The 12,845-nt window shown below is 47.1% G+C and overlaps 1 protein-coding gene across 1 annotated transcript in view; it reads left to right on the top strand.

Annotated features, from left to right (window-relative positions):
• Positions 1-12,845, top strand: part of SSH2 (slingshot protein phosphatase 2) — a 100,477-nt gene that overhangs the window by 77,217 nt on the left and 10,415 nt on the right. Inside the window, 8 exon segments of the mRNA XM_050908707.1 lie at positions 648-769; positions 3,227-3,295; positions 4,062-4,127; positions 5,300-5,494; positions 7,331-7,424; positions 7,551-7,679; positions 10,523-10,569; positions 12,052-12,198. Coding sequence (XP_050764664.1) covers positions 648-769; positions 3,227-3,295; positions 4,062-4,127; positions 5,300-5,494; positions 7,331-7,424; positions 7,551-7,679; positions 10,523-10,569; positions 12,052-12,198 — 869 coding nt within the window.

Genomic DNA, 12,845 nt, shown 5'->3' with positions numbered 1-12,845 from the left:
TTTCTGGGCAATCTGAATCCAACCATGGGTACAGCTTAGTAATAGGGAAATCTTTTCCTGCCAGGTGTAAGGCAGTAATGTTGCTTCTGCACTGGGGAAGTTGCTAGAAGAATTCAAAGGACCAGCAGGAAACCACATATGAATTAGATCCTAGTTGTCTGTCCAGCTGCCTGGGAAGTTGGTGGAAAGAGTCTCTTTGGAGCTGTTGTAGCACACAGTAGTTTAAAGGAAAGCCCTAGCTCTTTGGACAAAGCCCTCTGAGGTGTAGAGCACATTCAACGCCGTCCGTCTCGCTGAACGCATAATGCTTCATGAAGCTCACTAGGCTGGGACCAGTCGGAGGACTGTGGCAGCCAGCCTCGTAGGCTGGTATTTAAATGCAGCCTTGGTGGGACAGAGCAGGCCTGCAGCAAGGTGTGCAGAAGGCACTAGGAACATCCCAGCTGTTGAGGAAAGCATTGTGTGAGAGAGTAAGTCGCTTCTCCCTCTTCTGCTGGTTACCCAGCTGAGAAGTATGGGCCATCCGTACTAGTGCAAACTGCATCACTGCTTCTGCGCCTGTCACTCAGCATGAAAAGGTGGCTTGTAAAGGTAATAGTTTGTGTTTTGCTGGCTGCACTGCTGATCTCTCCCCTTCCTTTCTTTAGGCTGTAAGACTGGAAAGTACCTACCAGAACCGCACTAGATACATGGTGGTAGTGTCCACCAACGGCAGACAAGACACCGAAGAGAGCATTGTTCTAGGAATGGATTTCTCTTCCAATGACAGGTACTCGCAGTGTCCAGGTGGGGGAAGTCCTTGTGTTCACCCACACGTCGAGACAAGTGTATAAACCGCTGTCTGGTGTCTATGCTTTCTGGGGATAGACTGCTTCAGATTTTCCAGTCTAACACCTTTCTTGAGATCCAGAATTCCCCTTTTATTTCTTGAAAGGAGGTGGCAAATAGGAAGGCAACAGCGCAGGTCGGCATTTCTTCCATTCCTCGAGCCTCAGGCTTTTGTGAGGACGTTAAGTGCTGTTAAGTGTCTCTGAATGGTGAGGTCCCTAAGCCCTCCATCTGCACACCAGAGACAGGGACAACTTGCATGCAAAGAAAGAAAAAGCTGCAATTAGAGAAGTTGGACTTCAGGGTTCAGGAGAGCAGCTAATAAGAAAGTGACTGTCAGGCAGACCCTTGCCAAGGTCATGGCACAAAGGGCCTGATGGGAATGTCAGGGTTGCTGATGGCAGGTCTTGCACAACGTGTGCTCTCCCCAGACATCAGTATGTCATCAGGGTTTAGCACTTTTGCTTCATTCATTTAAATTGCTGCTGACCTCTCCAGAAGGCTGCAGAATGTGGCTGGGAAGCAGCTTTTGCCGCTGGAGCGACTATAAGCCAGGAGGCAGCACCCCCAGCAGCTTCAGGGGCAGAAGCTTCACATTTAGAAGGGGACACTGGGCACTTTGGAGAGGGCATGGAGGCATGTGACTCTTGAAAAGAGTTGTAAGTAAATCTTGGCCTACGTGAGGAAAGAATCACCTGGATATTCAAACGATTTTGGAAGGTGTCATACACATGCTTACTTCTAGTGCAGTTGCTACAGGAATGAGTCTTGCTTTTGACCCTAGTGGAAAGAAATTACTTTCAAGTCGTTAGCAGGGTCACTAGAAAATCTTTTTGACCTGTTTGGCTAAGAAATTGCCTTCCAAACAGCCTGCTGAACACAACAGCCACCATTCTTAATTTCAGGTGACTTGGTTTGGATGCTTAGCTCAGGTGATGCCTGCTAGAAAGGGGGACCAGCTTGATGCTGCCGCTGGCTCCCGTCTCCCTTCCTGTGCATGTGTGCACAGCTGTAGCTCAGAGATGCTCTTGTGGTAGTGTAAGAATAACTTGTCCTTGCACAGGTTGCTGTGAGCTTGGAGCTCGCTATTGGCTGTGATATACCAGCACAACCACCTTTGATAACTGAGAGCTCACTGGTATTCAGCTTCTAATAACATAGCAGGGTCATTTTAGCTTTCTGCTAGAGTTACTTAGGTTCTGGATGGTCAGTCTGATACGCCCTCCCCTAGCCCACTTGGTATTTATAACTCAATGTAGACTTGTTGCTATGGTCTCTGATAAGCGCTTGCTGAACAGTATCACTAAAAATACCCCGGCCACCTTGGGAAGCCTTTTAAAAACACAGCTTTCCATGAGCTCATCTCATGTTGTCAACAGAAATAGCTGCGTGCCGCAGTGTCTCCTTGTGCTGGGCACCAGTCGCTCCAAGGCGTGTGCGTTTACAGGGCTTCGTGTCTGCTGACTCCCTGAAGCCTCGAGTCTCGCCCTCTTCCCCCACTTCTCATGAGCTGCAGAGACTGACGGGGGTGTTAGGGCTTGTGGAAATTGAGAGCAGCTAGTGCAAAGCATAAGAGCAGGAGGCAATTGAATCCAGTTCTTCTTCAAGATGCTGCTTTCATTATGGACTGATTTTACAGCTTTATGAGATTCAGCTTTTTCATTCGACAACCTGCTGCAGGTTGTGTCGGGGTTCCCCCGCCCCTGCCTTTTTTCCATCGTTTGACTTCTGCTTTTAACTTGGCTTTTTCCTCAGCCTTACAGAAAGCAGGTGACTGTGAGGGCAAAGAGGTCAAAGCAGCTGAGAGAGGAGTGGGATTGCCAAGAGGTGTCTGTCTCGGCTGGCTGTTGTGCTCATCCTCGAGGTGTGGGAGGGCGAAGAAGGGGCAGGAGTCAACAACGGGTGATAGGCTGTGATTGCTAACCTACTGTGCTGCCAGTCACCCTGCTATTACACTATACTGATCCCAGTTCCCAGCAGCTGTGGCTGAGGGAAAAACAAGAAAACAAGCTGTGGACTGCAAAATCAGAGCTAGAACCAAACCAGTTGAGCCTGAGAGGGACTAATCTGTAAAGAAAGCCTTGAGCTGACTGAAGACTGTGAGCCCCCTCTGACCTTCTGCACAAAGTTTGCTGCTTCTGAATCCCGTTTGCTCTTCTCCTGGGCGTATGTTAACCCTTTAAGCTTGCTTGAAAGAGTACTGCTGTACCCTGTATCTAGTTAATGATCCTTGCCAGACACCTGTAGAACACCACTGGCACTGTTTGTCCCTGAGGCAACAGTGGGATTTTTCATTTTTTTTTCTAATGAGTACAAAAATACGCAATTATTGCTATGAAATTAGAATAGCAGCATGGTGCTGTAGTAGATGGGGCTGACCTTCTCTTTCTTACTACAGTAGCACTTGTACAATGGGCTTGGTGCTGCCGCTGTGGAGTGACACCTTGATCCACCTGGATGGGGATGGGTGAGTGTCTTTTCTATGTTCTAGGTCAATAGCAGAGAGTCTCTGTGTATGAGCTTACAGCACGGTGTAACGATTGCAGAGCCCTAACAGGTCCAGCAGACCCCCTGCTGTTGACCTGTATCGGGTTAGTAGGCTCAAAGGCCCTAAATCACAGTGGTTGTGGCAGGGAACACCAATAATTGACTTATCTGTGAATAAACACGCACTGAGACAGTGGCTTATGTGTGTGTTTAAGCTGGAGTAAAGGAGCTTTTACTGGTGAGTGGGTGTGTAGTGAAAGCTCCTTAAAGGGATCCTATTATGTGTTCCTCCATCACGCTTGCAGCAGGAAGCGTTCAGCTGAACATAAAATAAGAATGATGTTTCTCTGCCAAATAGACACCTGACTTGCAGACTCCTGTTTGTGCCAGTTACAAAAGCTGTCCAGTGCAGTGCGTGGAATGACTTTTCTTTCGTTGGTAGCTGCCCCAGGATCACTTTAGCTGGACTCTGTTGCTCCCAGCTGTGGCACTGAATTTGTGTTGCCAAGGTAAACAGCACAGCCCAGCACTGTCCCACTGTCTTAGTTTCATTCCCGAACAGCAGCTGCTTAAAAAAGTTATCTTAGAGCTTTTAGCATGCTATTTTGATCTGTTCGCTAGCTGAACGCAGCAGTGTATGCATAGGGCTAGTCCTTTGCTGTTCTAATGTGCTACACACTATCAGTTATTAACTAAAAAGTGGCTTTTGGGACACATTTTTACTGTGCCTCTTTTATTCTCTCCAGAGGGTTCAGCGTATCAACAGATAACAGGGTTCATATATTCAAGCCAGTGTCTGTACAGGCAATGTGGTAAGTACTTACTATAATCTGTCCCAGTGATCCTTTTTCCAAGGTATTTTGGCTGCTTGAGCTTTTAAAAAGCAGGTGCTGCTTTGCGTTATTGGTATCTTGAGACCTACTCAAGCAGCCAGAAGTCTCCTTCAGAGACAGGGAAGGAGGTTTGATACCAAAGAAAACAACCATGCAAGAGCTGGTATACAGCAGTGAGTTTTAATACTGCTGCAGCCATGCCTACGTCTCAGCTGGGGGCAGGAAGGAATAGCGTAATTTTCCTTGCAAAGGGCTGCTGCTTTGAATCTCTCCGAAGCAGAATTGCTTTGAGCATGTGTTTGAAACTTTTTTTTTTATTTGTCGTAAATAAGGAAATACACGCTGTGCATATTTTAGGAGTCTCTGTCTCCAGTGAGACATGTTCATTGTGATAGCGAGAAGGAAAGAGAAGCTGCCTGCATTTTTCATTCCTTTTAGGGTGGTTCATGTAAGAATGTAGTGGCCATGAAAGTATTTCTGGCTCAAGCTTCTTTGCATTGCCGAAATACATCCCCTGTCAGGGTGTCATGCTACTGTGTCACCCCAGTGATTTTGACCTGGATCCTTCTGATCCCAGTCAAAGATTTAAAACAAGCTAAAAATAGGAGAGGGGGATTTGTTTCCCAGCAGCAGCTGAAGAAACTTCTGGCATCCCTCGTGCAGTGAGAGAGGGCAGACACCTAAACACCTCAGTAAAGTCAAGTCCTAAGCCCTTGGATGTGCAGCTTTCCATGTCTCATTCCTGGGTGTGCCTGCCCTGCACGCCGGGGAGCTGATGGCACAGTAGGAGCTGTCAGAGCACCCTGCCCTGGAGACAAACTCTGTGCATCTTTTTTTATGGCTTAGGTAGTTGTAGCAGTTTTTGGAGCCAGAGGCACGGGTGCCTCTGCCCTCTGAATTGTGGGCACCTTTGCTGCTATCCAGGCTTGTCTTGGCATACTTCAGTTAAGACATGCAAGCTCTTGCAGCGTGTGGTTATCCGCACCCTTGCAGGACAGCCTCCTGCTCGGTGCCGGGGGCTGTTGCATATGGCACTGGGGTTTGTACCAACTGATGGGACATGAGCAGCATCCTGGATTTGGCTGCTGCTTTGTTCTCGATACCAGCCTGAGGAAGAAATTATAATCCTGCAAGTGTTTTTCCCTTTCTAGGTCTGCTCTGCAGAGTTTACATAAGGCTTGTGAGGTGGCACGGAGCAACAATTACTACCCAGGGAGCCTCTTCCTCACGTGGGTCAGTTACTATGAGAGCCATATCAACTCTGACCAGTTGTCAGTCAACGAGTGGAATGCCATGCAAGATGTCCAGTCCCACCGGCCCGACTCGCCCGCCCTCTTCACAGATGTGTAAGTTGGTCTGGCTCTGCGGAGCCGAAGTGTTTTGCTGTCAAGCACTGCAGTCTCCAAATGAAGAGACAGTTACCACAAGACATTACTCTTAATTAGGTATTAATGAGGAAGGGTTTCCTGTTCCAGGTAATAAGCAGACCCCTGGTTAGGTAAACACCGACACTTCAAGTTTAGCACTTCTGGGGCTCCCTTGCATCTCCTCCAGCCTCTGTTTTCAGTCTAGTTGTTTACCTTGGGCTTTAGGCTCACAGATCTTTTGCTTCTGCAAGGTAAGTCCTGTGTAACTAGTGAGAGAGAGGTGTGGTGTATTCTAGTACCTAGGCCTTCCTCTTTGCTGGTTTTGTCCTCTGGTTTCCAGGCCTGGTTTCTCCTGGAAGGAACATGTTTCTCTGGACTTTGCTCTTACGCTGGCATGTGTCTGAGCACATGTTTAGTCTTTTTTTCCTTACTCAGTTCATTTTGCTGTAAAGTGAAGTGTTTATATATGATTCTGAGACTGTGAGCTCAGAATCATCCTCATAGGCATCCATCTGATACACCTAAGAATGGGGACAAAGAGCCATGCAGTTTTTCATTGTTCTGAGGAGCTCTGCAAGTGTGGAACAGGACAGTGTATAGGTCCTAAGCTGTCTCCAGCTACATGCTGGGATGTCTGGTGATGCATGGTCCAAAACAGTGGCTGAGGTAGGTAGGTAGACAGTTTGGAAAGGCAAAATTTATAGGCTGTATCAACACCCAAGGTTTACAACCCCTGTCATTAGTAATCTATGATGGTACCAATGCCATATAACCTCAAAGGTAAGTCTGTGTCCAGGTGTGATGCAAGCGTGAGGGCTTAGTTGCCCAGTTTGTAGTAGAAGAAATGACTTCACTAGCCCCAGCTGCTTTCCCAGTATAATAGTGCCATTGGTTGATTTATGCTCTCAGATATTTCCTGTTGTTGGAGTTCAGTGAGTGAATAATAATGCTAAGCAGTTGTTCAGCTGTGAACAAGTCTTCACACTTGATTGTTTTTTAATGTGCAAGGAGGGTGGCTGAAAAGTTTTGGCAGGCTGTCAGATTAATATTCTCTTGTAGCTTTTCATATATAAATTTTATGTAACCCACCCTTTCCCTGGTGGCAGCAATTGAATGATTTCCTGGGGCACCTAGACAGCATTCTCTTGAGTCCTGAAATAATGTGTGAGGTTAAAAGGACCAGGAACTTTCATGATTTTTATTTGTGAACCACCAGTTGGACACTTGTAAAGCAGAGAAGTGTCTGTGCAGTCGCCATCCTGGCAGCGTTCCAGAGAAACGGAAAGGTGGTGCGAGATGTTACGGCTGGGTCCCTTCTAAAGATGATGGGTGAGACAGCTCTGTGCTGCTGCTCTGTTGCAACTTCCCCTGGTGTTAGTCAGGCTATTTTTGCAGCTGGTGATAAGGCCCCTGGCACCAGAGGCCGGAGGAATGCACAGAGGCTTAGCTGCCCTCGTCTCTCCATGTAAGGAGCTTTGGAGCTGTTACCTTTCCAAGAAAGGTAGGGGGAGGCTTAGATAGTGCTCCAGAGAGTATAATGCAGCCTTCCCAATTTAAATTTTACCAAATACCAGAGGTTCTCTGGATGACTACAATGGATTAGGAGCATTCAGTTGGTCTCTTTCATATACAACTGGGAATCTAAACTGGGCTTTACAGTCACCTGAATTCCCTCCAGCTGAGGACGTGCTATGGGGAAGTAGTGTGAGTATCTGAGACCCTGCAGAGTATCCAGTCTATACAATACCTGTTTAAAAAGTGCCACGAGTCCAGTTTGTTTCCCCTCCCAGTGACTCTGTTGCTGTCTTCTGATAGCCCAACTGAGCGGGAACGCACGGAACGGCTAATTAAGACCAAGTTAAGGGAGATCATGATGCAGAAGGATTTGGAGAACATCACATCAAAAGAGGTGAGTGGTAAGGGAGTAGCACTGGAAGTGCTGTTGTGCAAACTAGAGAGCTCTGTACTTTATGCCGTGAAGAAAGGCCAGAACAAAAACTTCACGTGGCTTCCTTGTGTCCTCCTCCCCACCCAGATACGCACTGAGCTGGAGATGCAGATGGTGTGTAACCTGCGGGAGTTCAAAGAGTTCATTGACAATGAAATGATAGTGATCCTTGGGCAGATGGACAGCCCCACGCAGATATTTGATCATGTCTTTTTGGTAAGTCTAACAGTGAATTTAAGAGTAAACACACCTAACACTTCTCACAGTATGTCTTGGTTGACACAGGGGTCTCTGGAGGAACTTAAAGGAACTCTGAAGGAGAAATTGGCTGATCCTGGGGTCACGTACTCTTAAGCAATATACAAGACACTAGTGCTATTCAACAAGAGCAGCCTGGCTTCTTGGCTGTACTAAACTTTGCCATGCAACACCAGCCAAGCTGTAGACCTTGTCACTAGAGGATGGAAGGGAAAAAGTCTTAATTCTAACTACTTTTCAGGGCTGTTTCCATTGATGTAAGACCAGTTTTGTAGCTTTAACTGTCCAGGATACCCACACACCAAGTTCTTGGAGTATACATGTGTTTGGGAAGGGCATAAATACAGCAAAGGGGAGGGGAGCTGTTGGGGAGAGCTGTGTAACATTGAGGTGGAATGACACTCTTGTAACATGGAAAGCTTTGGGTTCATGTGATCCAGGAGGAACAGAGGAGCTTAACAAAGAATCCTGGAGATAAGTCACTGAAGGATACAAACATTTTGCCTTTCGATGTGTTGCTTGCTTAGTTGCCTTTCATTGCTGCTGGGGCCTGTCTAATTACTGCACCTCCTTCTGGTGAGTCAGCGCTCCGCTGGATTTCCCAGCCCTGAAGCAACGGACGCAGGTTTGGTTGGGCTGTGTAGCCTATGAAGTTGGCTCAACTTTAAACAAAGCCATTCCTTTTGGACCAGCTGGTCTTTCCAAATGGAGAGGGCCTCTCCCAGTCTCCTGAAGCTTAGTGCCATGGCTCAGAAGGGATGGTGTATGTTAATGTGAGTGCTCCCAAGAAGTTGTGGTGGGGTAGAGCCAGGAAACTTGAAGTACCTACGATGTAATAGATTTTTTGCAGACTATGTGTTCTCTGGAGAGAGAGACCTGTTAGAGGCTTACAGTGCTAGTCAAAAGCAGTACAGGCAGTTCGGTCCGCTGCGGGGCTTGGAGTCTTGGCTCTGAGTGCATTTAATGGGAACAAGACCTTTAAAACAAGGCTTGCAGGCAGCACCAAGGAGAGGAGCTGTGGCTGATGTGTGGAATAGAAGTATTTGCAAAGCAGCTCTCTGCAGTGAGGAGCGGTGCTGCTGGGGCTGGGCACCAGCTTGATTCAGGAGCAAGTATACTGCAAGGCAAAGTCATACAGTGAGGTCTCTGGAAGGCGGGGAGCTGCTTCCTTCCACATGGAGGCAAGAGCCCTGTGGGATCCCACTTAGGGAGTGCTAAAATAACTAAGCAGGAAATAAGAGACCTGATGATGTTGGTGATTGTGGACCAAAGGACAGGAGAAAAGGCTTTCACCACTGCAGCATTTTTCTCCATACCTGTGGAAACTGGTGGTTCCCAGGCCTGAATTAAATTATTCTTCCTTGGCCAGAAAGAGACAACAGGAAGCTAACAAAGTTGGGGGGGCTAGGGTAAATATGGCAGGGATCAAAATATGTTTGTTGGCAGATAGTGAATAGCAAGAGCCTCCATAGTCCTCCTTCAGATCGTGCACAGCTCTGGACTTTGCTGGGATTGACCTGATCTGTGGCTGAAGGCAATGGATTCTGTTGAAATCTGGGCTACCATGGCATGTAACGTTTGCCGCTTTATTTTGCTCGAAATTCAGAGTCCCATCTGTGCTGAACCTTTGAATGGTGTCCTCATTACAATGATTTCTCTTAGGAAGTAGTTCAGTTTGGGAAGAACCAGCTGCTTTTTGTTTGTTTTATTCCTGAAGTGTCAAGACAGGACAACAGACTTGTCGCCAGTAGCTACCAGAATAGTAACGCAGCCCTTTCCTGTGCGTGTACATCTAGACACAGGCCGTGAGTGCTCAGGACTTTTCTGCAAGTGCTGTCATGGGTGCGAGTGCCTGCCTGTGAGTCAGAACTCTTGGAGCTCCCCCATCTCAGACACAGGGTGCCTGTGCACGCTTTCTGGGGCAAGCAGCAACCCATCCTCTGGGTGGACACTGCTTCTTCTGCAAGACTGGGAGGTTCTCGCTCTCAGGCTGACGGGGTTTGCAGGCAGGCACTGGGTATGCTCCGAGGGCCGGCTCGCCCTGCCTGTGCCTCTCCTGGCCCTGGGGCGATACGGAAGCCTGTGCCGTGCGAGCAGTGATGAGCAGTGCTGTTCTGCTGGTGATGGTAGTGTTGCCTGGGTCCCTCTTGCTTACTCCTTCATCTGAACTGTCTTTCTATTTAGGAGCTATTTTAGGGCAGGGAAGCAGATAGCTTGTGCACCTTAAATTTTGAAGGAAGTCTTTGTCTGAGTGGTTTTGTCCTCCGCCAGGGTTTATGTGTTTGAGCAGGAAGCAAGCAGCTTGGAGGCCTTGTGTGTGCTGCAGAGAAGAGGGTTAGCTAGCTGGGGTTAAATGTGTTTATTTCTCTGCTCGCACAGGCTTTGAACTGGGGAGAAGAGGTGTAACCCAAGTGAGCTTACCGTGTTGCTGCCTTTGATGTGTGAGATGGGTGTTACGTGTATAAAGAGCACCTGGATGGTTTTTAAATGCAGGCAGTCTCTCTTCTGTGGGGTAGAGCTGGCAGCAGCCTCCAGGGAAAGGGTGGAGTGTCGTCTTTGCTGGGGTTGATTTGTCAGCGGTTTGCAGGAAGTGCCAGCATATGGTGCTGGGCTCCTGCTTTGCAGAGCTGCTTGTTGCTTCAAAATAGAACTGGTTAATGGGGCAAGATAAGGTGCTGAACATCAGCCCTGTTACCAGTCTTCTGTGTACCCCTTTACTGAAAAGACCCCCTGCTCTCCATCAGTTGTCTGGCCATGCCTTCCTTCTGGCTGATGTGTCCCTTTGCCTGTTTTCCCTGCAGGGCTCGGAATGGAATGCCTCCAATTTGGAAGACTTGCAGAACAGAGGGTAAGTAGCTTCAGGCCATCAGCTTAAAAGCAAGAGCCTGGCCTCAGCACTTGTCTATGCAAAAAACTCTATTCCATCCCTGCTGTGTAACCTGAGTCTTACTAAAGGGTTTGCAGATCTGAACAAGCTCTTGCTTCCTCCAAACTCTGCGTCCCACAAACAGGCACCCTAAAGTAAAAGAATCTTGTTCCTTGACCTTGACTGACATCCCCTTGGCGAACAAAGGAAGCCAGCAATCGCATAGCTATAAGTAGCAAAACGCTACAATTACTTAACTGGATGCTGTGTAGTTGGCTCTGTGCCCTCTGCTCCAGCCCGTTGTTCTGGACTGAGGTCTCATGGTTACAGAGGTGCTTTGGAGTCTGGACCTCCGGACTGCGGCAGGAAGGAAAATATGTAAAAGAGCATTTGTTGCTTTGAGTGGGGCCCGGTAGGAAGTAAAGTCATGTAGCTGTCGGGCTTAGCACTGATGGGTTCCTCTGTCTCCTGCCCTTTCTACCTTTCAGGCTTAAGCTTAGAGTGTCCTTTCTCTAGGCCAGGTGGATCTAAGCACGAAGATTTTGCAATTAAATCATTATTTACAGGTTTTGCTTATTTGTGCCAATCCAGTGGAAAAAACTAATCACTCTGCCGAATTGAATTGATATCATACTTCTGTACGTCAGAGAATCAGCGTGGCAAAATTGACTCTCCTCATTCAGCTCAGGGTCTACTGCAGTTTCCTTGTGTCAGACAGGTCCTACTTGACTGCCAGCGATCTCATACCTGCTAGGGAAAAGGGATGTCACTCCCTTGCGGTGCTCTTGTTCTGTCTGATATCCCAGCATGAGTGCAGTTCATGAGCATCTTACGAGTAACTCTCAGGGCTAAAAATACTGGATGTAGTGTACATAAATACCATATGCTTTCTCTAGCAGTTTCCTTTCCAGAAAATTTAGGGATAAGAAATAAATCCTCCCCAGTGGCTCATTGTCTGTTACATCTCTCTGTAGTTATTCTATGCATTTGTTTAACTATGGTGTTGCTCACAAGCTTATGCCTTCAATCTTCCCATGTTGTTGGTGCAGCAGGAGGAGAGATTCACAAAGGGGCTTTGAGAAAGTGTCCAAACACTAACTGAACAGTCTGTGCAGGAGCTCGTGTGAGACAAGTGTTGCTAACACTTTAGAATACAGAGATGGTGGGCAAGCAGTGTAACCTGACATACTATAGAGGAATTTTCTATCCAGTATGGATGGAAGCCCTTTTATCAGAGGTTGGGCTCTAAATTGCTCAGCAAAACCTTTTGTCTGTGTTAGCCGCTGCTTCCTTGCATTAAGTCCTGGTTTCCAAGGAGGTATGTTCAAGACTGCAACTTCAAATGCTTTGAGTTTTGCCACTCGCAAAGCAAGGCAAGGCTGTTGTGTAGCAGCTGTGATATCTCTCTGAACTTGCTGTGTTCTGCACATTCCACATTTTTATCTGCTGTCTGTTTCCATGCAGGGTGCGGTATATTTTGAATGTGACTCGAGAAATAGATAACTTCTTCCCTGGGCTCTTCGAATACCATAATATTCGGGTATATGATGAAGAAGCAACAGATCTTCTGGCTTATTGGAATGACACCTACAAATTCATCTCCAAGGCAAAGTAAGTCTTTTCAGAACAGAACAAACACATTTAGAAGATGTATACTAAACATTTTGTATTTTCCTACTGATTTTCTTAACTACTTTTCTTCCTTGCCTACCTAGGATCAAAGCATTTTCATTTTGTAGTTTCTGTCTAAGTGTTAGAATTGCCTTCCACAAATTTTCATTCTTGCCGGTGCTTGTACAAGGAGTAGGTAGGACTAGTGAGGAGTTTCTGCCCAGTTGCAGTCCAGGCAAACAGTGGAGGAGATCGTTCCTGTACTAGAGAGCTAACAGTTTGCCTGCTGCTTAGGAAATGCGATGGATCTGCAGAGGTGCTGGTGAGAGGAAATGGCAGTAACAAATCAAGCAGAGTTTAACAAAAGTAAGAAGCAAAACCTTATAAGCCAAACACAAACATAAGCTGTTCCCTGCATTGTGAGGTTGTACGATGAAGCCCGCAGTCTGTACGTGACTTCTTGTAGTGTAATGCTCCAGAGCAAACTCTTCCCTTTAACAGGAGTAAATGCCTGTGTAGGTCTCTGAGCTGTCAGTTACAGTGAGTAATCTGATAGCGGATGCTGAAAGTAGGGCCTTTTTACTGCGAAGAACTGCATCCCAGTTATATGAGCTGTCTCCAGTTAATTCAGCAGCCATCTTAATGGA

Source organism: Gymnogyps californianus, chromosome 20, assembly GCF_018139145.2.
Source record: "Gymnogyps californianus isolate 813 chromosome 20, ASM1813914v2, whole genome shotgun sequence".
Lineage (NCBI taxonomy): Eukaryota > Metazoa > Chordata > Aves > Accipitriformes > Cathartidae > Gymnogyps > Gymnogyps californianus.
This window is presented reverse-complemented; position numbering and strand designations above follow the sequence as displayed.